Source organism: Trachinotus anak, unplaced genomic scaffold, assembly GCF_046630095.1.
Source record: "Trachinotus anak isolate AG129_WGS33_773 ecotype Australia unplaced genomic scaffold, CSIRO_AGI_Tana_v1 ptg000026l, whole genome shotgun sequence".
Taxonomy (NCBI): Eukaryota; Metazoa; Chordata; class Actinopteri; order Carangiformes; family Carangidae; genus Trachinotus; species Trachinotus anak.
Window position 1 is genome coordinate 12,928,022 of NW_027273877.1, and position 23,966 is coordinate 12,951,987.

At 42.7% G+C, this 23,966-nt stretch overlaps 2 protein-coding genes across 3 annotated transcripts in view; one reads left to right on the forward strand and one right to left on the reverse strand.

The window, feature by feature from the left end:
- LOC139609633 (protein NLRC3-like) overlaps positions 1–7,169 on the reverse strand; it is a 90,522-nt gene extending 83,353 nt beyond the window's left edge. The window contains exons 1-4 of the mRNA XM_071464503.1: positions 7,053–7,169; positions 6,720–6,955; positions 4,698–6,489; positions 3,185–3,358 (exon numbers count right to left, since the gene is read on the reverse strand). Of these exons, the coding sequence (XP_071320604.1) occupies positions 3,185–3,358; positions 4,698–6,489; positions 6,720–6,955; positions 7,053–7,123 (2,273 nt within the window). The 5' untranslated portion in view covers positions 7,124–7,169. The remainder of the gene's footprint in view (positions 1–3,184; positions 3,359–4,697; positions 6,490–6,719; positions 6,956–7,052) is intronic.
- Positions 1–23,966, forward strand: part of LOC139609617 (protein NLRC3-like) — a 165,607-nt gene that overhangs the window by 50,142 nt on the left and 91,499 nt on the right. The gene's annotated exons all lie outside the window — the stretch shown is intronic.

The following is a 23,966-nucleotide window of genomic DNA, read 5'->3' on the forward strand; positions in this document are numbered from 1 at the left end:
TTACTCTTCTGCCCTCAGCTAAGAGCTTTAGCCTATGCAGCGAGCTAAACATATGGCTTCAGTAACCGCTCGTGGAGCATTATTCAGTTTACTGATCCATTTTACTTGTAAAACTGTGACAAAAGAAATAGAATAAACAACGTTCAGTTTCAGTGTAAAAACATACATTCACACTTATTTCCGTGTGTAAAATAACCAACCTGAGGTCTTAACATTAGCAATACATCGTATTTTGAATAGCAACCACAATGGTAAATGATAACATCAGCTTTACTGAGTGAATGGCGTACCGCCTTCAGTAACACGAAACGCAAAATGAAAGAGCTAGTACACATTCCTGATTAAGTATATTTGACTTAACTTACAGATTATGCCTTTGACAAGCGCAAAAGGTGAGGAAAATGTCAGACTCGACCGAGGAGCGACATGTTTGAGGACTCTGCTGCACTTTCTAACTCCCGCTCAACACACTTCCTGCTTCCAACATACGTCACCAGAGGGCAGTGTAGGATTGACAACAAACTCAAAATCACTAGATTCTCTTAAAGGCACGGTAACCAGATTAGCTGTAGACTGAAATAGTTTGAATCTGTTACAAAATAAACCTCAAATGCCTAATAAACAAATAAAACAAAACTGAGAGACAGAATAGAAGTGAACAGACATTATTCATGACAAGTGAGTGAAATTAGCTGAAACTGAAGAATCATTCTCAGTCTGACAGAAGAACAACTGGAAACATGAGACAACAACTATTTACAATGTCATTCATTCATTCACAGTCAATGGATTCAACTTGTGTGTGAAGCTTCATTAGCTGTGGATTCAAGATATAAGATCTACAACAGTGAACTGACCTCAGAGTCTCCAGTCTACAGTCTGGACTCTGCAGAAAACCACACAGACCCTTCACTCCTGGATCCTGCAGGTTCTGGTTTCCACTCAGGTCCAGTTCTCTCAGATGGGAGGGGTTGGACTTCAGAGCTGAGCCCAGAGAAGAACAGCTGATCTCTGACAACCTGCAGCGCCTCAATCTGAATAAAGAATCAAAGATGTAGATCAATGATTGATGATCAATCAGATTTGTCCTGATCAATGATCTTTGTCTAAAATGAGTAGAGTGACTTTGTCCTTCTGTTATTGTGGATCTTCATCATGTCAGCCTTCTACACACATCATCCAAATGTCAGCACAACATTCATACAGCTGTTGATGTGAACACAGGTTGATCAGCTGCTGCTGACCTCAGTTCAGTCTGTAATCAGCAGCAACAACCAGTTCACCTTCAGGTAACGTTCAGAGCCTCCTGCTGGAAAACACCACAGATTTATTCGGCTGATCTTCACTGAATGAGGAAGTAGAATTGATCTGATTTTCACATCAACCCCCCAGTGAGGAGCAGACTGAGTGAGGACGGGGTTAATGAAGGTCACAGAGCAGAGATCAAACCTGTGCTCACAGTCCTACAACCCTTCAGCTCAGCACAACGTCCACGGTTTAGGTCTGATAGTTGATGAACAGAGTTTCTCTGAGTGTCAGTGTCAGTCTGCTCTGGTAACTGCTCCTGAACCACAGTCACATGACCACTTGTGTTATTCATGTGATTAGAAGAAGCTCCATTCTTCAAGATCAAGTCTGACCTCTTGTTTTGTTCACACACAATCAACTAGATATGACATGAAGGACACCTGGAGCGCTTTGAGTTCACAGTGCACAGGTTCAGAGAAGCACAACGTGGACTTGAAGAGAACAGAAGTGAGAGCAGCTCAGTTCAGGTAACAGGGACCAGACTGATCTGCCAACAAAACCCCTACAGCCAACCTCCCCTGGAGCTCAGCTTTCAGAGCAGGCTCCTCTGCCTCTGCTGCCAGCTCTGTGTATCTGAGCTGTTTCCTCTCAGAGGCCGTTTCTCCTGCGTCCTCCCATGGTACTGTCAGCTCCACAACATACACAAGCTGCTGTGTTTCTGACCACAACACAACATCTGCTCTCAGATCAGTGGCAGCTGTCTCCTGAGGAACTAGGAGCTGTTTTCCTGGATCTCCTCTGATTGGCCAGTCCCTCCCTGCCTTCAACTGCATCACGCCTGTTCAAAGCTGCTTCCTGAGTCCTTCACCCTCACCAACAAATCAAATCCATCTTGTCTCCTTCTGCCTCCAGTGAGTTCACCTCTGAGCTCTGACTCTCAGTGGCTGCTGGGAGACACCTCAGCACCTGCTGATGTCTCCAGGTGTGTGGGCCTGGAGACAGGCTTGTTTTAGCCTCTGATAGAAGGAGCCACATGAAGCTCCACCTGAACATAGAGGACATGTTGGCTCAAACAAACAAACACTGTGACTGCTCTCATCCAGGGGCCGAGTGGGACCCTTCATTTTACCTGGAGATCACCAGTCCCAGCTGTTAATAACACACAAAGACAAACAGCAGCTAACACAAGCACAGGGCTGCTGCCCAACAACTAGCAGCTAGCTGTACTAGCCACATTTAATATGAGCTGAGCTAGCAGCTAGCTACAACGCCCCTGCTTAGCATTTCAGCTGCCGGCTCTTTACTGGATGTTGAATCTCTCTGTGATTGTGGAACATTTCTCTGCTTCCTCCTCCAGTATTTGTTCTTCTTCATTCTTCTCTGCTCCACCTTTCTCCTTCTCTTTCTGCTGCTGCTTCAAACCAATGTGAACAGTGAATACACACGTTCCCTGATAACACCAACACGTCTCTGATGACTCTGTACCAGCCCCACTTCACAGCTCTTATTGGTCAGCAGCTGACCAATCACAGTTCAAAACACACTGGGGTTCTACCACCTGAGGAGGGGCCGCTCATTTACCCCCTACTGCAAATATAGACTTGGTAGCGTCTGACGTGCTGGGACAGACAAGAGGCTGTGAGGCTCAGTTCAGGCTGCAGGATGGTGCAGCGAGGTAGACCACTTTTATATAACACAATATTATTAGTCTACACAATAATCAGTCTGGCCCCGGCCCCCAAACGGCCCCCGGGGATTCTCCTGACCCTCCCCATCACCACTCTGCTCCTGGTCTCATCTTCCTTCTTTCCCTTCACTGGCTGATTTTTTAAATCCTCACACAGAAATCCTGAAAATGAACCAACCAATGAAAAACTGGAGCTTCACAGATTTGAACTGAATATAAAACTACAACAGCTCCAGTCAGTGAGCTGACCCCAGAGTCTCCAGTCTACAGTTTGGACTCTCCAGTCCAGCACACAGCTGCTTCACTGCTGAATCCTTCAGGTTGTTTCCACTCAGGTCCAGGTGTCTCAGATGGGAGGGGTTGGACTTCAGAGCTGAGGACACGACTTCACAGTGAGTCTCTGAGAGTCCACAACCAACAAGTCTGTGATGAGAGAAAATATAAAATGTGTTAGAATAAATCAGACAGTTTGTAATAAAAGACACTGAAGTTAAAATGCATCTGATGAGAAAAGATGATGATGTGATGAACATCTGCTCTTCACATCTGTGGCTCAGCTCATCTTATCTGATTGTGTTTGACATGAAACAATAATTCTCATCACTCTCTCTCAGACCTGCAGAGTTTCATGGGAATCTTTGTTGTGCAGATGAAGGAGGGAAAATGATGTTACATTTCTGCTTCCATCATATGATTTGATCCAGAGTCAGAATCTTGTTCAGAAAAACAGTTTTATTCTCCACTGTTTTTAAACTGACTCCAGATTGCTTGGCTCTGCTGCCTCTCTGTAGAAGTCAACACACACCACTGCATAAAACACATCTGGCTCATTGTGGTGAATCAGTGGCAGCACCCACGTTGATCCATGAACAAACTGTCCTCAGTAAAACACTAGTGATCAACACTTAGTGGACTCTACAGTTACAACCTGGAAGAATGTGTGTGTGTGTGTGTGTGTGTGTGTGTGTGTGTGTGTGTGTGTGTGTGTGTGTGTGTGTGTGCGTGTGTAGAAGAAGACTGAATCCTCCCATTCTGCTCTGATAGATTCACACCTGTGTTCTTGGCTGAAGCTGAACATTTCCTGATACGACTCTCCTCTACAGCAACAAGAGAGAAAACACCTGGGACTTTCTGTCTCATTCAACACAATCTATGGAAAGACTTTAAAGCTCCACCATGACACTTGAAAAAACACAAGTTCACTCTTCAACATGAAAAGTTCAATAATCAATAAAGCTCACAGAGGTCTGGTGTCATCTTCAGACTCCGCCCACACTGACTCAGGTGACATCACCTGAGGACATTTATCAGACTGCACAGCTGGAGACACTAAAGGTTTAATACTACTGTTTTCTCATATGCAGGTGTCCTCCCCAACACCTGGAAACACCTGGAAACACACACTGAGGTGTAAGATCAGTGGAGCTGCTTTAATTAGTTTGATCTGGTTTGAATTAAACCAAAAAGACTCAAAACAACACAGAACATTAACAAATCAATGAAGCATTGAACAATTATTACAAATAAACAAAACAAGTGTTTTTATGAACTTAACAGCAACAATCACAACCAACTGAAACATCTACATTTTGGTGCTCACAGCATTTACAACACCTCCAGAAAAAAACACAACTGACCTTTGATTGTTTCAAAGTAAAACTAAGAATAATGAGAATAAATGAAAACTGTGTTTATCTGAATTTGACTCAACTACTGATCTAATCTACTGATTGATAATTATATTGATCATGTCTGGACTCACCGAGCCTTCCTGCAGTTCCTCACAGCTGGGATCAGTCTCCATCGTCCCTCCTCTGATGTGTTGTACTTCTTCAGTTCCAACTCATCCAGAACCTCCTCTGACATCTGCAGCATGTAGGCCAGAGCTGAGCAGTGGATCTCAGAGAGTCTCTGCTCTGATCTGGTCTCTGACTTCAGGAACTCTTGGATCTCCTGATGAACTGAGTGGTCCTTCATCTCCATCAGACAGTGGAAGATGTTGATGCTTCTGTCAGGAGAGATTTCATCACTGTTCATCTCCTTCAGGTTGTTGATGGCTCTCTGGATGGTTTTTGATTTGTTCTTCCTCTGACCCAGCAGACCTCCTAAGAGTCTCTGGTTGGACTCCAGAGAGAGGCCATGAAGGAAGCGAACAGACAGGTCCAGGTGTCCATTTTTACTTCTGAGGGAATTCTCCATGGCTGCCCTAAGAAAGACATCCAGGGTTAAATCAACATGTTGTTTTCCCAGGAAGTTTTCCAGGACCTCTGTGATCCTGTTGGTGTAACAGTGGAACATGTAGACTGCAGCCAGAAACTCCTGAATGCTCAGATGAACAAAGCAGTAGACTGTTTTCTGGAAGATCACACTCTCTCTTTTGAAGATCTCAGTACAGAGTCCTGAGTACACCGAGGCCTCTGTGACATCCAGACCACACTGCTCCAGGTCTTCTTGGTAGAACATGATGTTTCCTTTCTCCAGATGTTCAAATGCCAGCCTCCCCAGCCTCAGAAGAACTTCCCTGTCAGCCTCCATCAGCTCCTGTGGACTGGTCTCATGTCCCTCATTATACTTGAGCTTCTTCCTCTTTGTCTGAACCAGCAGGAAGTGTGAGAACAGGTCAGTCAGGGTCTGGGGCAGCTCTCCTCTCTGCTCTGTAGTCAACATGTGCTCCAGAACTGTAGCAGTGATCCAGCAGAAGACTGGGACTTGACACATGATGTGGAGGCTCCTGGACTTCTTGATGTGTGAGATGGTTCTGCTGGACAGCTCTTCATCACTGGATCTCCTCCTGAAGTACTCCTCCTTCTGGGCGTCAGTGAAACCTCGTACCTCTGTTACCCTGTCAACACATGTAGGAGGGATCTGATTGGCTGCTGCAGGTCTGGAAGTGATCCACACCAGAGCCGAGGGAAGCAGGTTCCCCTGGATGAGGTTTGTCAGCAGCAGGTTGACTGATGACGTCTGTGTGACATCAGACACAACCTCCCTGTTGGTGAAATCCAGTGAAAGTCTGCTTTCATCCAGGCCGTCCAAGATGAACACAACTTTACAGACAGCCAGCTGCTCTGCTGTGACCTTCTGTAATGTTGGATGGAAAACATGGAGCAGCCTGAGAAGACTGTACTGCTGCTCTCTGATCAGGTTCAGCTCCCTGAACGAAAGCAGAACCAGCAGACTGACATCTTGGTTCTCCAAGCCCTCTGCCCAGTCCAGACTGAACTTCTGCACTGAGAAGGTTTTTCCAGCGCCAGCGACGCCATTGGTCAGAACCACTCTGATGGGTCTCTGTTGGTCAGGTAAGGCTTTAAATATGTCATGGCACTTGATTGGAGCATCATGGAGGGTCTTCATCTTGGAAGCTGTCTCCAGCTGCCTCACCTCATGTTGGGTATTAACCTCTTCACTCTGTCCCTCTGTGATGTAGAGCTCAGTGTAGATCCTGTTGAGGAGGGTTCCACTTCCTGTTCCATCAGTTCCTTCAGTCACACGTTCACATCTGCTCCTCAGACTGATCTTATGTTGATCTAAAACCTCCTGCAGACCACTATCTGCTGGAAGAGAAGAGACAATGTCAGACTGAAGACAGAGAATCTGAGAATCTGCTGATTATTTTCATCAGCTACAGAAAAACTAAAGAGCAGCAAAGAAAAGCTTTTTAATGTTGTGCTTTTTAGAATCATCTGAAATGTCAGTGCTGTGTGATAGAACAACTGACACTGGAGAAAACAACAGGTCCTGGTTTCAGAAATGAAGACATCAGCAGACACATGTTCAGTCTCACTTTGTACAGTGCTGCTCTGACTGGCTGTCTGCAGTCCAGGTCTGGTTCTGGGTCTTTGTCCACACTGGGGACAGGAGGGGTCTCCTGAAGACCCAGACTGGTCCCAGTATGAGGTGAAGCACTGTCTGCAGAACCAGTGTCCACAGCTGGTAGAGACTGGATCCTTCAGGACGTCCTGACACAGAGCACAGCAGGACAGCTGCTCCTCCCCAGAGACACCACTCCTCTTCCTCCCTCTGTGAAGACATTTCTTCATCACTAACATGTCACAGTCAAATATGTCTAATAACTGAATCATCTTCAGCTCAGTTTACAGTAGAAACTGTCTCTTACTGTGAGTCTGAGGGTCCAGGTTCAGGACTGAAGTCTGGAGGAAAAAAATCTTTGGAGCGGTCACTCTTCATAGACAGACAGCTGGGTCCTGGAGACTCTGCTCTCAGTCTGTGGTTCTGACCTCTGCAAACACAAACATGTTTTTATTCATATCACATGGATCACTGATCAATTCTCTGATGACAGAGTCATTGTGGGAACTCTCAGCTGACGTCCTGCAGTGACGTCACCATCCAGCACCGCACACTGTACTGAAGGATGGAAGCAACACAGCAGCATCCAGAAACAACACTGTTGTGTCAGTCAGTCATTAAATGTGTCCAGTCTCCAGCTGTTGATGACCTGTCTCACATCAGCTCTAAAGAAGCAGAGTGATACAAAGGTAAGATGAGAGGATCAGATGTCTGTGACCCCGACACTGCCACTGCCACAAATGAAGACAAAACAACATCCTGACTAAAACTAATGGCTGCTGATGTGTCTGCTCTTCTTCTCCATATTGATTCTTTCTCTGGAGTTCAGCTTCATTTCACACAAGGAGGCCTGTGTGTTTCTACGTGACTGTGACAACAGCAAACACCACATCCTGCTGCAGGCTTCATCTGACCATCACACAACTTCACTGACAAACACACAGTTTGTCAGAGTTACATCTGCACAGATATCAGTGATGGTAAAGACAGTCTTGTGTGTAATTAAAGGATCATTCTGCTGTTATTCTACATGTTTGTTCTTGACAACAAACCCCATGAAAAGAGCCAAACTGGCAGAAAAATATTTACCTAAAGGTGCAATGCACGTTTTTGTTCCCTCACTTTCATATTTTACAGCCTCATCTGAAACTGAATGAAATGAGATAGAAACGAGTCGACAACGCTCCTGACCTTACCTCATTTTAACACCAACACACACTAGCAAAGACACTGGTGTTGTGCTTTGTGCTGGTGTAAGAATGTGGGTCACAGATTGTAAAGTGGTTTATAGTGAAATTAACATTTTATAACATTTAGCTCCAAATAATGTTAAAACCAGATTTACAGCAATATTTGTGAACTTTGTCATATTTACTGTTCTTTAAAATAATGTGATAATAATTTTAAATCTAAATATTAAATCGTATTCTAAACATTAAATATTTAATTTAAATGTTAAATCTAAATATTGGTGAAACTTAATATTTAGCTAATATGCAAATTCACACTGCTGTTCAGTGGAAATACCAAAATAAAAGCACAATACGGCGTTATCCACAGTCAATCCAGACTCAAAGCTCTTCCAACTTTGGTCCTAGGACTTTTCATATCACTTTGCTAAATTTACATATTTCTTCAGGTGAGAACATCACTGTTTAGATTTATAATCTGTGGTCAGTTTATCCAAATGATTCCTTTTTGAGTATTTGCTGCGACATTTCCGATGTGAGGACCCAATGAATCAATGGGGCTGGCTCATCTCAACAGCTCACAGCCTGGTTCCTGAAATGACTGACCGTCCACTCCTGCCCTGTAGGGGGCAATGATGCATCTGCAAGATGTCTGGCTTACCGCCGGTGCTATGGCTAAGATCATTCAGACACTTTTAAACCTGGGCCCTGTTTTCCATCATTTTGGGTAAATGGAGTCAGTCCAATATGATGCAAGAACACTATAAGAGGTAAAAGTAACTTAATAAAACAAGGCATTTGTCCACATTAGTACGTCCACTGAAAGTGCCTGATTTGCCACTAACAGGTTCAGATTATTAATATATGTGTCTGACAATATTATGGACAGTGTTCCTACTGAGACAGACCTTTTTGTTAAAGGCAAGATCCTTTTTGTTTAACCAGAAACAGCCATTGCTCTATTCAAAACCACATACCAGACTCTAGTGACAAAAACAGTACTTCTACCTCACAAAACATGAGAGCTGTTCTCAAAGGAGTTTTAAATCGAAAGCAACTGGACTGGTCCAGGCTGGTCAGGTGCGAGAAAGAACTGATGAAGCCTCTTGGATGAGAGGTGAAACGTCTCCCTAGACAAATAACCAAGTCCAGTTGCTTTCGATTTAAAACTCCTTTGAGATACTATGACCTGGACAAATGAGAATATTCACAGGCTTATGGGAGCTGTTGATTTACCGCTGCCTCCATCGCTCAGTTTGTTGGTGCTATTGGGCGACTTTCAGTCGTGGAATAACTTATTTCAAAACCCTACAGACAACAGAGCCAGTGCTAAAGTGCCAGAGGGCTTGCAGAGATGGTTCTTCCTCCCCAGGACGATGGTGCACATTGACCAGCCGGTCGTCTCAGAAGGTGTCCTGCAAGCTACTGAGATGTGCTGGTCTCATCCAGTCCTGCAAGTCGGTTCTCACATTTCATTTGACATTCTGGAATAAAAAATGCTCCTCCAGTTTTAATAGATGAGCTCTTTGATGCATCTCTGTATTTCCAGATGTAACTATGGTAACTGTCAGTGTCAGCTTGTATGGTACATGGATTATAAATGAACTTATCTTTGTTCTTCTTTTCTAACAATGTGAAATCTCCTGTGGCGTCTGGAAGTATCCAAGGTGGTATTGCTGACAATGGTACTGTTGGACTGACGTTTCATTGATCTCATTTCAGTTCTGAAGCTTTCTGATTCATTATCCACCCAAAGCTTTTTGTTTCCCTCTTCTCCTTTTCCCAGCCAGGTTTAAGGTCTCTGGTGTTGGATGACCTGGACTATGACCCTGTAAACTGATCCAGTAATTCAGTGATATCTGTCGTCTTCTCATTTCTAAAGGCACGTCTCCCATTTCCACCTGTAATGCTGTAGTTGGGGTTGTTTTAAATGCAACTGTGCATCATCTCCAAGCTTGATATTTTACATTATCTAATTTTTTGAGAGAAGTGTTTGCTGCTGATCCATAAACCACACAACCATGATCTAAAACTGATCTAATTAATCCATTGTATATGGTCCTCAAAGCAGGTCTGTCTGCCCTCATGGACCTCCAACTAAACACGTCATTACATTTACTACTTTCTAACATTCGTCCACTAATTTCTGAATAAGTACAGTCCATGTCATTTTCTCATCAAATAATTTCCCTAAAAAAACTTTTCACTCTCTCCAAATCCTGAGGATATCCTTTTAGTCTCACTTCAATTTGAATTATTTTCCTTGTACAGAACATTATCTTGTTAACTGAAACTTAAAAGCCCCATTTATATGACTGGTACGTTACGTCTGCCCTTCTCCACCCACTCCTCTTGACTGTGGATAATGCTGGATTGAGCTTTTATTTTGGTACTTCCTCTGACCAGCAGTGTGAATTAGCATATTAGCTAAATATTAAGTTTCACCAATGTTTAGATTTGACATTAAAATTTAGATTTAATATCAACATTACATTATTATTATGTGAATATGACAAAGTTCACAAATATTGATCTGGTTTAAAAAAACATAACTTGACTAAATGCGATGAAATGTTGTTATTTCAGTATGAACCACTTTACAATCAGCGGCCCATATTACATAGAGCCTGAAATCTGTATAAACAGCTGACAAATATCTAGTTTGATGTTAAAGAGGCTCAGTCATTTCCTCCAACAGCTGCTCACTGTAGTTTGGATCAAACTAACTGTGGAGAGTGAAGCTCTGACATGTGAAGCTCATCATTCAGGCTGTAAAATGATCCTGCAAAGTGTGGTCAACTCTGTTAGATCCCAGCTCATCCAGGTTCACCAACACACTGCTCTCTTCTTCTGTGGCTGCTTCTCTGCTCCACCACGGCCCTTTAATTACTGACATCTTTACATCTCTGTCATGTTCATCAGCTGCAGCAAAAATATGCACAAGAAAAAAGTCAAACTCTTCTTTGTTGGGATCATTTCACAAGAAACCAGCTCCTCAGCAGTCACTGTTAATACACTGATATGTCAGAGGAACCAGGGGAAGTTATTTTCTGTGACACTACGGCAGCTGTTACAGGAAGTGACATCACTGCAGGAGTTCAACACACTAAACACTGTTACAGAGACAGTTCACAGGTTTGTAGCAGGTCTCTTACTGTGAGTCTGAGGGTCCAGGTTCAGGACTGAAGTTTATAGGTTCACCTTTGGACCCGTCACTCTTCACAGACAGACAGCTGGATCCTGGAGACTCTGCTCTGTCCTCCTCTTCCTCCACACAATCACTCATCTTCAGGACTTCAGTCAGTCTGAGAGGGAAACCAGTAACACTGACTGTGAGCTCACACACACAAGAGTCAGGACAAACAAGCTGCTCAAGACACACACACACACACACACACACACACACACACACACACACACACACACACACACACACACACACACACACACACACACACACACACACACACAGGTTTTCCTCTCAGTGTCTCTGTGTGGACAGAAGTTCACTGTGACTCTTCTTCCCTCCACAGTCCACAGGGACAAACTGAAGCTGCTGAAAAGCTCCTTCCTGCTTTTATTCCAAGCAGACTGGACGAATGTGATACTCTTTCTACTGGACTTCCAAAAAAGTCAATTGAGAAAACTACAGCTAATTCAGAGCTCTGCTGCTAGACTTAACGAAAACAAGGAGGAAGAGCATATTACTCCTGTACTTCCTACACTACAGTCCCTGTACTATCCTGATTTTAAAGTTATTGACTTGTGTACAAAGCTCTCAATGGTTTGGCCTCTTCCATCACAGATTCTCTGTTGTTTTATGTCCCTCCACGAGCTGTTAGATCCTCTACAGCAGGACTTCTAAATACTCTAAAAGTTCCTCAGAAAAAAAACTGGGGACGTGGCTTTTATCCATTATGCACCGAAACTACCAAGAAATATTAGCTGGACAGGCTCAGTGGACATATTATTTAGTGAGCAAGTCCCCAGTCTTACTCACCTGCATCATGTAATGCAAGATGAATAAGATTACACTCCCATCTCAGTGAACATAAAATCGATTCAATAGAAATAGATTTTTTTGTCCACAGGGACAAACTGACTCAGAGACTTTGACAGTAAAATAATAATAATGTTGTGTTAACACTCACCTGCCTCAGCCTTCAGTTTCCCTCCTTCTGCTCCGTCCACTTCAAATGGAGTCTGAGCTCACTGAACACTTTCACTTTCAGCTGCTCCTCCCCTCTGCCGGTGAAAGAAGTCACAATGACTCTGTGTGTGTGTGTGTGTGTGTGTGTGGACCTCCATTCCTGCTGTTCAGTGGCAGCATGCCAAGGGCCAGTTATGGCGTCAGACACTGTATCACAGTTAAACACAAGTGGCTCTGGATCATCGACTTCTTCGGACCACAGCACACAGGCAGGCAACAAGTGACATACAACACATTCATCTTACAGTCATAGAACTGTAACCTGGTTACTGTTCACTGTGTCAACATTGTTTCAAGAAGAAAACCGGTTTGTATAGTCAGGGTGGTTCCTCCTGGATGGGGACACTCCCCATCTGGATGTTATCTGGATAAGAATCTCATGTTAAAGCAGGTGTAAATGCAAATGGGATGCTTTGCAACTAGAATGAGATAAAACTGAGGTCCAGATGTTGCCTGGCTTGTTGTGATCAGATCACATCCAGGTGTTACAGTGTGACCACATTCTTGAGAGGAAAAAAAACACTCAACAAGTTGAAAGTGCTAAGCGCCTTTGAATTTGAAGAAGATGCTGAATGCATTCGTGTGTCATGGTCTGAATATCACCTGGGCAACGTTTCAAGAAGATTAGACAAAATCTGTGACAAGAGAGGCCTTTTAAAGGTTTTTGATCAAATCAAAGATGGCGGAAATCAAATATGGTGGAAAAAGACATTAAGGATGCGTTTACCTAGGCTTGGCCCGAGGGCCCCAGTGATACATCGTTTGTGAAAACGGATGAACGGGTCAAAGTTAACCATTCATGCATGTCCAACTTTGACCTGTTGGTGGCGGTCTGGAGCTTGTGTTGCTTACACAGAAATATAACCTTGAACACACCACTTGAAACCAAGTAATGGGTGATCTCCTGTTAAATTATTACATTATTGGAGTATTATTACATTATCAGGTCCCTTGAAATGAAGGCTAACCTGATAATGTAATAACCTCCCGTTAATGTAATACTTTATTACATTATTGGTTAAGAGTGTATTACATTATTGGGAAATGCACTTTATTACATTATTGGGAAGTTATTACATTATCAGGTTTTATTACATTTTCAATCCACTCAAGTGAAATTTTTTATTACATTATTGGGGTTATTACATTATCGGGTTCTACAAGCCATGAAAAAGTATCAGTCAGGTGTCAGCTCAGCTCTACTATCACAAGACATGTACACGTGATATGCATGTAAACACAACGTGCACATGATTTCCTGGTGTAACCTGATTTCTCCCAGCAGCCTGCTTTACTGTGTGCACGTAAACCTACTGACTCAACTGCCACTATTGTCCTGTGGGGGGTGTAAACAGGCTGTGGACATGTGTCATTCGTGCATCAACCAGGAAACCATGTTTGCAACGCAAGACATCATAACAGACATTTAGTGTGTGTTCACCTTTGGTGCATATGATTAATATCAACTGTGGCTTTACTGGAGATAATCTACAACCCCAGGAGAAAAGTCTAAACAAGTGAGACTAACCTTTCCCAGATCAGTGTGTAACTACTGTTCTCACTGTGTCCTGTTGATCTGCAGGAGACCCCAGTGCACTGGTGGTCCTGGTGGAGGAGGAGCTGGTAGTGACTGACCTGCAGAGTGAGGGCTGGCCGGTCATTCAGACACCGTACCTGGTTCCCCTCCACAGCTCGGCCATCACCTGCTCCCACCACATCTCCACCACCCCCCTCAAACTGTGGGACAGGGTCATCGCTGCTGGAGACCTGCAGAACACACACTACTCCAAAAAGGTCTGAGCAGACGTCAGACTGTTGAAGAGCGCTCCAGAGAACTCTGTGTTTACTGTTATTCATCATTTATGATTGCTTTTATGATCTTATATGGTGTTTTACATTAGATATGTGAAATTAGCATTACTGAAAGTAAGTTATTTTAAGCCTGGTGTAAACCAGGGACTGAAATTGTCTTAGATCTTCTGGAATGACTGACAGAAGAGTCTTGCTTCTGTTTGCACGTTGGCTTCACTGGAATGTGGTGGATGCTGCAGAGCAGTAGTCAGGGGAATCTATACTGTATTTTATAATCTGATCTAAGTTTCAAATCTCACATAAGCAAGTTAGCAAAAACAGCTTTCTTCCACCTAAAACAGTGCGCCACTTTCTAACTCAACAAGTTGCTGAAAGGCTCGTTCCTGCTTTTATTCCAAGCAGACTGGACGAATGTGATACTCTTTCTACTGGACTTCCAAAAAAGTCAATTGAGAAAACTACAGCTAATTCAGAGCTCTGCTGCTAGACTTAATGAAAACAAGGAGGAAGAGCAGATTACTCCTATACTTCCTACACTACAGTCCCTGTACTATCCTGATTTTAAAGTTATTGACTTGTGTACAAAGCTCTCAATGGTTTGGCCTCTTACATCACAGATTCTCTGTTGTTTTATGTCCCTCCACGAGCTGTTAGATCCTCTACAGCAGGACTTCTAAATACTCTAAAAGTTCCTCAGAAAAAAAACTGGGGACGTGGCTTTTATCCATTATGCACCTAAAGTATATATATCCATAGATTGACTCTATAAATATATATATATATATGTGCATCTTCTGAACATGGAAGCACTGTTTCATTTCTGGTTGGACAGACGCCATTAAGTCGTATTATTGTTAAACTTTCATTTCCCCTCTCTCCACACAGCCATGGCCAATCACAGGAGGCCAGAACCTGGCCAATCACAGGAGGCCCAGACCCTCCACAGAGAGACCTGCTGCTCACAGGGTCAGTGCAGCAGCAACATCTGTATGACTGACTGACAGACATCATTTTAGCCAAATCATTTTCTGTTTGTTTGTATGTTTGTACTTGAATTTCTAAAAGAACAGTGATACAGAACAGCAAAATCATTGCACCAATAAAATAAATATTTCCAGCATATAACATGTTAAAATAATTATTACAAATGTTACAGAAGCATGGTTCAAAATGGACTTGGCTAATCAGTCTTTCATGTTGAAGAAAGAAAAAAAAAAAAAGCTGCAGTTCCACAGATGCAAATCAGCAGCCACACATGCTGTCCAGGTAAATACCTGTTCCATGTTCACTATCTTCTAATGTTTGAATCATTTCTCAATCCTAGCAACAACAACAGCGTGTTTATCTGTGTATGTCTGTGTGTGTGTGTGTTTGTTTGTGTGCAGGCACGAGAATGGCACCGTGTGTTTCTGGGATGCATCAGGAGTCTGTCTGTATCCCATGTACAAGCTGAGCACAGCTGAGCCTCTGAAAACGGCTGTAAAATGTCTTTTGCCTTTGCAAGATTTGTCACATGTGAGAAAAGAACCTCTTATCAGGCACAAAAGGTCAAAGAGCTGCAGTCAACTTCCATGATGGGAAAGTCAGATCCAGTGTTTTTGTAGCTCAACTTCTTCTAGGGACTAAAAATCCTTTTTTCATCTGTCTTTGAAAGCATCACGACTTCATGGCAGTGCAAAGCTGATTTGCTGCTAAATCATTTTCCATCATGTGTTGTGCAGGTTGGCTGTTTTGACCCGCACAGTGACGACCCGAGGCTCGGCGTTCAGAAGATCCATCTTTGTAAACACAGTGGTTACCTGACTGTGGCGGGCACTGCTGGATAGGTGAGAGGACTGATTTTGATTTGTCGACACTGGATAACAGACGATAACGATAATAAGTAAATAACTAACTAAAAAACTAACAGATACAGGACATGACATTTTACACAAAGACATACCCACTCACAACACCGTTTAACTGAGCTCCACAGCCCAAAAACCATTTCTAACTCTGCATCTATAACAGTTAAATTAGTATTTCAAATCTTCCCCTCTGCCCTGTAGGTGCACCCTGAACCCCAGTGACCAGCTTGCCATGGAGGCTCCTCTGTCCAGGGTGAAGCATGAAGAAATCCCTCCGACAGTCCTTCAGCAGCCGAATACATGAACTTACTTCATTATAATTCACACGTGTCTCCTCATTTCCTCACAGGCTCACATGACACACCCCCCCCCCCTGTGGGCAGGAACGAAGGGTGGCTGTGTGTTTGCATACATGCTCCACCTTCCTCCTGTAGAGCACAGAGCAGACGAGCCTGTCACAGCGCAGCCGGGTAAGAAACACTTTAGGAAGTTTGTGTTTTTTAGGATGGGCTGTTTTCTCATCTCTGTCCTGTTGTTGAAATGTCCTCTGCTCTCTGTCACCGCCTGCTTGAATCCAGCTAAGGAGATCCAGCTGATGCACCGGGCTCCTGTCCTTGGTATAGAGGTGTTGGACGGTCCCTGTGCTCCTCTCCCTGAGTCCCTGGGGGGGGCCCACGGCCTGGCTCGCTCACCTGACATGCAGGGATCACACCAGCTCCTGGTCATATCTGAGGAGCAGTTTAAGGTGAGAAAGCTTTTCACACAGGCTTAAAATAACTAACCAGCAAGTTACTGTCAGCTTATATATCCAATCCAATATATATCCAATATAATGAAATAAATTTGGGTTGAAATGTATTATTAGATATCAAGTGATAAATACTTTGATGTTGGTGACAATTAACCAGAACAGATTTTAATGCAACAATTCAACTGAATTCCACTTAAGGATGCTGGTATATTAAATGATGAGGACGGTCTTGTTGCATATTTTTCTAATTGTGAACAAATATCATGGGGAAAAAAAACGAAATGCCAAAGGTAACAATTTGTCAGACCATCTGTCAATACTTTCTGACCTGATCTCCAAGACCACTGGTTTGTACAGAGAACATAAATCTTTAAAAACATTCAGTAATTTCTGAAAACAGATGGTCACTGTAGTTTCTATCAAACATCAGTGAAACTGGAGGAAATCGTGCATTTTTGGGCACTATTTTTAGCAGCGGATGAATCCACATTTGGTGAGTGAGTATTTCTGGCAGCTGGACAGTGTGTGTGTGAAATTAAGTCAAAATAAAAAAATGTGTGTGTGTTCAGGGTGATGAAGGAACATGTCGCCCAGTCCAACAACAGTGTGGCTCACTGATGCTTTTTTTATAGTTTCTGGACAACAGCAGTTTTTCTATCACTACGGCACAGAGGAATAAGATATATCATTATTGGTTTCGGTCTGTTTGCAGGATTTGTTGGGAATAATAAAAAGGTATATTATTAAGCTTTATCCTTTAAAATATATATGTGTATAGATGATGGGAGAGAGCAGGTCTTCTGGTTAAATTCTGAGACGATAGAATGAGAGCACACAGGGAGATGTTTTGAAGTGAATGAAACACTTGATGAGGCTCATGCTGTGGTGAAGTGTTTGCTCACGGTGGGTTTCTCTGCTGCTCTTTGCTCTGGTATTTCTGTCTCAGCTCAGCTGTGTAGGTGTTAAGAGGCTTGAAGGGATTAATGGACAGTAGCATGTTTCCGATGTAAGTCTGGGGGAAAGAAAATGACACAGCCATTCAATGAATATATGTACACTAAACCTTTTGGAGAAAAACTATCAAATCTAAAAAACTCATTTGGGAAGGACTGTAGATATTTGGGTCCAGATTTGTTTTGGTAAATTTTAGCCAGTTATCTGTGCTTTCATTTTTTTTCTGAAGCACCTTTAAATTGTCCTTACCCTACATGGATGGTGTGATTTTTTTTAGCATATACCCAGCTATATGTCATCTTTTTCAGTTTTAACACAGATGCCAGCTGCTGGAGAGGTGAAGAAGAGGAGAGTACCTGAGTTACCTGATGTAAAATATTTCAGAGGTGTGAGGCCAGTAATGAAACTTACATAGATACAGTCACGGTGGAACCTCTTCTTCAGGTTCAGAAGCACAGAACTCTCGCACACTTCTCTGAGAACATACAGTAGGCAAACAGGTTAATTATACTGTAGGTGCTGTGTGTGTGCGTGTGTGTGTGTGTGTGTGTGTGTGTGTGTGTCTGAACTCACTCCAGTTGGGACAGATCTTCCACTTCATCCACCTCTACAGCTCTTTTGCTGCCTGGCATCACCACCTAAAAAAAAAGGCAGTAACATGAGCAGATCCGGAGACACGAGTCAAAATAAGAAGTCCACCTCCACCACGCTCCTCAGGACCAAGACCTTCATACACCTCAGCCCTCACCTTCTCTCGACAGCCATCTTCTAGTCTGGCGAGCTCTGTATATATCATTAGATTCTCAAAACCTGATCGAGAGCCCTTCATGTGTTTTGTTTCTACGCTTCTCTCTGCTGCTAATGTTCCATAAACTTTCCTCAGCAGATAACTAATCCACTTGCAGCGATGGTGCAGTGTGCTGCAGCGTGTTGTAGGTTCTATTGTATCTGCACAGACCAGGAGATGAATAAACCAACAGGAAGTCTTTTATGGCTCATTGTTTTGTGTGCACAGCAGCTGTGAGTGATGAAGCAGAACCGACTCCAGTTCCTGGACATCAGACAACCACAGACTCACTGTTCTGAATGAGGGTTGGGATTAAAGTGTGTGGTGGTCAGTCACTTTGGTTCAGAGCAAGTTTTTCTGGATGACTATTGGGCAATTTGCTATGAAATTCAATATACAATTATTGATGAAGGGGGATTCTTAGAGTCTGGTACCACAAGATCTCTCCTTTCCAAACACATTGGTCCACTTTTTAGAGCAGGCCAAGGTGTTTGGAGGTGAGACTAAGATGAAATACAGCTACAGTAACTACCATTTACACTGTATCTGTATCTATCTGGACCACTAGTACTTTAAAGAGCCTGCCCACCCATTGTCCATCCACACAGGCGTTTCCACTTGTTTGACCTCATTAAACCTCCTTTGAGGACTGTGAGTGTGGGTAAGGTCACATCTTCATCATTGTTAGTGGTTCATGTGAACACAAAGCGGTGCAGTTGCATGTGAATGTGAGTGAATGTGAACAGATGTGTGTTTGGTCCAGGTGTGCTTGAGTTGAAAATATCTCAGTTTACACCAAGGATTTGCAAATAATCAAAAGCTTTAAGGCTCCAGTTCATGAATGTTGAAGAACTAAAAGCAGAGGGATACGAAGGAAAATAAAGAGCCAGAATTCCCAGGAGCCAGTACATACATTGGTAGCTGGCTACAGGTTTTGTCTCTGCTGTCAATACTTTGGTTGTTTGTGGTGAATAAGTATGGTCAGTCTGTTGTTTCCTCCATCCTCTAGGCCGGGGGAGCTCACAGGACTTTCATAATGCAGTGTTAATACCTGTGTGCTGATGCTTCGGCTCTCCAACATCTCCTGGGTGGGGCCCTCTGATTCCCACAGGCCCCTTCCATTGTTGGCAGAAACAGTCCTAACCTGGCCCCTATTATCATAGACTGTCCCTTTGCTGCAAAGAAACTACAGGTATTAAATAAATATGGTGCACTAAAGTACAATATCATACTTCAAGTAGAAGTAGAAACATGAAGCAGGTATGCCGACAGTCCCTTAAAACTATATGTTTGCTAAATTTACTCAGTTTACAGCACTGGAAATTAAATATTTAATTGAACTTTATATTCATGAATAAGAGGTTTATTTGTCCAGTTACTTTCGGCCCTTCTAATCATCACATCTGTGTATATGAAGAAATACAATTTCTACACCGTTCATCTGATGTGCACTCATCTTGCAGGGTCTTCCTGAGAGAGAGCTGCTTCTGTCAGACCGCCCAGCCTCGGCCAGGTTCCTGAGAGAGCTCAGGCTGCAGTGAAGCCACGACCGTGGCTCAAGGCAGTTAGTGGACAAAGCACCTCATTTCATAATGGATGATCAAAACTCTTGGCTGTGCATGTATGACAACTGATCACTCCTTTATCTGCTTCATCAGAGGTGGCCTGGCTGCCGCGGTTCACAAAGACACAAAGATTAAAGTTCAGCTTTTAGAGAAAGAAAAAAAAGAAAAAACAGAAAGTGAAAGAGAGCACTGAGTTTTGGAATATAATCAGACAAGCCAAATGATGGGCTGGAAGTCTAAATGTTGTCCTCATTCAATCACTTTTCTTTGTAGATGAATGATGTGGGAAAATATCAGTTACAGAGTAAAGACGTGTGAGTGTAATAAGAAAATACAAACAGACACATTCATTCTTGGGAGAAAACATGTAATAATTATCCACAAGGAACTGGAGTGTGAAGTTACAAACCAAAAAAACAAAAAAAAAAACCCAAAAAAACAAAATTGGATTCTTAATCGAGTCATTGCAAAAATATATTCTAGGCTGTTGCTAAAATACCCAGCATTCTGAGACACAGACCAAAATATTTCCTTGTATGATCTAAACAGCAGCCAACCCCAGTTACAACAGGCCCACAGGTACAGTGGACACATAGATACTGTATATATTACAAACATTTCACTGCAGTAGCTTACAATTACATTCCTAAATTACATTATTCATTGCTCGCATAAAGAAATGGTTTACATAAAAATTATTAAAAGTAAAGTACAGCATTGTGAGCACCGCAGTAGTGGAGAAGTACCTATGGCCAGTTATTTTATCATGTAATAAAAATGGATGGGAGGGGAGAGGCCTGTGTGAGCAGCATACAGTGGTGCAATACAATAATGCTATTGCTAATTTAGTCAATTATTGGGAATTGACTGGGAAAAAAAAGCAAATAACAGTGTGATTCAACATACATAAAACAACATCAGTTTTTTTTCTCTTCTGGGGAATCATTACAAACATCTTCCCTTGACTGTTTATCTGAAAAGTATAGAAGCTAATTTATGCCAAAAAAAAAAAAATGTAAGGAGGAATGTCAAAAATAAAAATGCTCACTTAGTCAAAATTTTGATCCAAATAAAAATGCTCATCTTGAAAACGATATTAACAATTATGAGATACTAGGTACAAGTCATTTGAGTCGAAATTATAATAATATTAAGGAGTTAAACTTGGTGAAGTATGAGATTTAAATAGTCAAAATGATGGTGGTACTAAGTAATAAGCTGTTGATGTAAAAGAACAATTTATGATGCTGGATCAAACTGAGAGATGACTTGATGATAATGTCACACCAAATTATGAGACACCAAGTCAAACATTTGTGTCTGGAGCAGAAATATAACTTTTAACTTAAAATATCACCAAGTAAAGATAATGACTTATGAAAAAACTCTACGTCAAAATTGAGATAAACAAGAAAATGAGAAAATAACAAAAAAAGAGAGAATAAATACTGACTTAAAATTTTTACAAAAAAAATAATTAGTAGCTCATGAATTCAGAAAAAAAAAGAATTCCTTGGGCATGACATTGACTTATAAAAGTCAGAGTCAATTTTAACTTAGTGTCTCAATCATGACTCAGTATCTCACTAGTTTGACTTGAAAAATGTTTGGTTTTTTTTGTTTTCATATTTTGTTTTAATATCATGCCTACCTTTTCATCTGATTTTTTTTCCTTTCCCTGGCAGAAATGGGCTCCATACCATAAGTCTGAAGTTCAAATCAAGAAAAACAGGCACAAATCACATAAAATGCTGTTACAAAATATTTTCATCTTCATTATTGAAGTCCCCCCACCCAGTCCTTCCAGCTGTACGTCCTCGTGGGGGGATGGAGGCCAGTGAGATGCGCAGCAGAGCGGACAAACCGTTTCCACATGAGAAGCCTGGCGGTGATGAAGCCTGGCAGAGCGATGTAGGCCTGGTCACCGTGTGAGTCCAACAGCTTCCACAGGAGGCATCTACGGCCGACGTGAGACGCTGCTTTGATGCTGGTGTTGATGCTTCATGGCAGTGGTCACATGGCAGGAATGTCCTTCATGTAGCTTTGGGTAAAACGGCTGTGACCATGCTGTGAGGATTTGTGGGGGAGTCAGTCAGTGAGGGGAGGGGCCAGGGGACAGTAGTGGTCATGGCTACAGGACTGCAGAACGCTTCATACACATGGATCAGTCAGTTCTCTGTGAGGAGACACAACAGAAAGACAGTACGACACATCACTGTGTGTTGACTCCACAGCTGTCAGCGACACAGCTGTTAGACACATGTGCCACCTCTCACCTGGATACAAGTTAATAAGAGCAGAGTTCATGTGCCAGCACAGCCATGAGCTAAAAGAGGCGAACAGCTCTGGAGAACTGAGGGGAGCAGCACAGTTGGTGATCAGTCTCCATGGAAACATCACTACATGCATTTTAAAATCCTCCTTCTTGTCTATAAAGCACTAAACGGTCCTGGGCTCAGACACATCTCAGCTCTACTTATACGATGTGAAGCATCAGACCCTCGGGTGATCTGGAACAGGTTCACTCACTGTTCCAAGAATCAGAACCAAGCAGAGTGAAGCAGCTTTGAGTGTCTCTGCTCCTCACCTGTGGAACAAGCTTCCTGAACACCTGAGATCTGCTGTCAGCTCATTTCCATCAGAGCTTCAAACATCTGTTTGCTGCAGCTCACCAATAAATTACACACGCCACATCTGTTTAATCTTGTGCCGTGTTTTCAACATCTTCTATCACTGCAGCTCTTTATTTAAAATGGTGTAAGTTTCTTACCTGATTTTATGTAATTGTCACGTGACTTATTAAAATGTTTCTATTTATTCTAATTATTTTTTAAATGCTATTTCAATGTCTTCTTAACGTTCTGTTTTAATATATGTCCGTGCTTCTGTGAAGCACTTTGAATTGCCTTGTGTCTAAATAAACTTGCTTTGCCCATGAGCAACACCGTTCATATTACACACAGCTTACATCACCATGGCTACAGCTTTAAGATGGACTGTGTCCATGTTCACCTTCAGGTTTTAAGTTTGACCAAAATGGATTTTTGGGGGGAAATAGGAGCCCCGTACATAACATGTAGGAGTTCTTGTAACTAAAATGTTCTGACTTATAAATATTGATCACGTTAATATCCAAGGTGAGACTCTTTCCAGTCACTACTTTCCATCACAATTAACAGAAAATGAATAATAATTGCCTAATCAGGCCCAATTATATCTGACCCCAAAGACCATCTCTGAAGACACACAGGTTCCACATCTGCTGGTGGTCACAGCTGAGGCATGATGCAGCTTCAAACCCTGGCAAAAGCTGGTAAGTGAAGCTTGAGTTCATATTTCTAGTGAATATTTATCACTAGTGTTAAACATTTGGCCTGATGGGGTATCTATAAAAAGATTTTCAGAACATTCAGTTCAGAAAGTGTCAGTGCAGCCCCTCCTCATATTTAAAAGGAGCTGAGAGCCGTGTTTGTAGCATCTATGATCAAGGACAGAGCCTCAGAGGGAGCAGTGAGCGGCTGATACTCACATCTGGTCACCTTCCAGTCACCTCTGGATATCCTGAAGGACTCCTGTAAGGAAACACAGCGTCACGGTGGTCACACACTCTACACGTCATATGAGACCTGCAGCCACTGTTGAGTCACATCAGGACACAGCTGGCTGCGTTCACAGGGGGGTTGTACAAATCGTGCAATGGGATGACGTTTGGTAAACGCTGCTGCAGCTGCCAACTTGTTGATGTGGGTTTGTCTGATGACGACGGGAGCAGAAAGCTGATGTACCAGTGAGGAGAGGCAGCACACGGTGCAAATACAACCACAATGAAGGCATCAAATGTACGTCTGATTCTTCTACGTCCTAGTTTGAACCCACTCTCTCCTCTGTCTCTCCAGCACTCACTCTCATCATTCAGCAAAGCACGCTCCATAACACACAGGCAGCAGGCAAAGGTCACGTCCACACAGTCAGCCACAAACAAGGTGTGTGTGTAACAACAGGCAGACAGCACATCAGCAGCAGCACATCAAACAGAACACTGCATCTGGACGTGTAGTGTTCCCTCAGCCGATGGCACGTGCATGTTTGAAGATGCTGAGCCTCT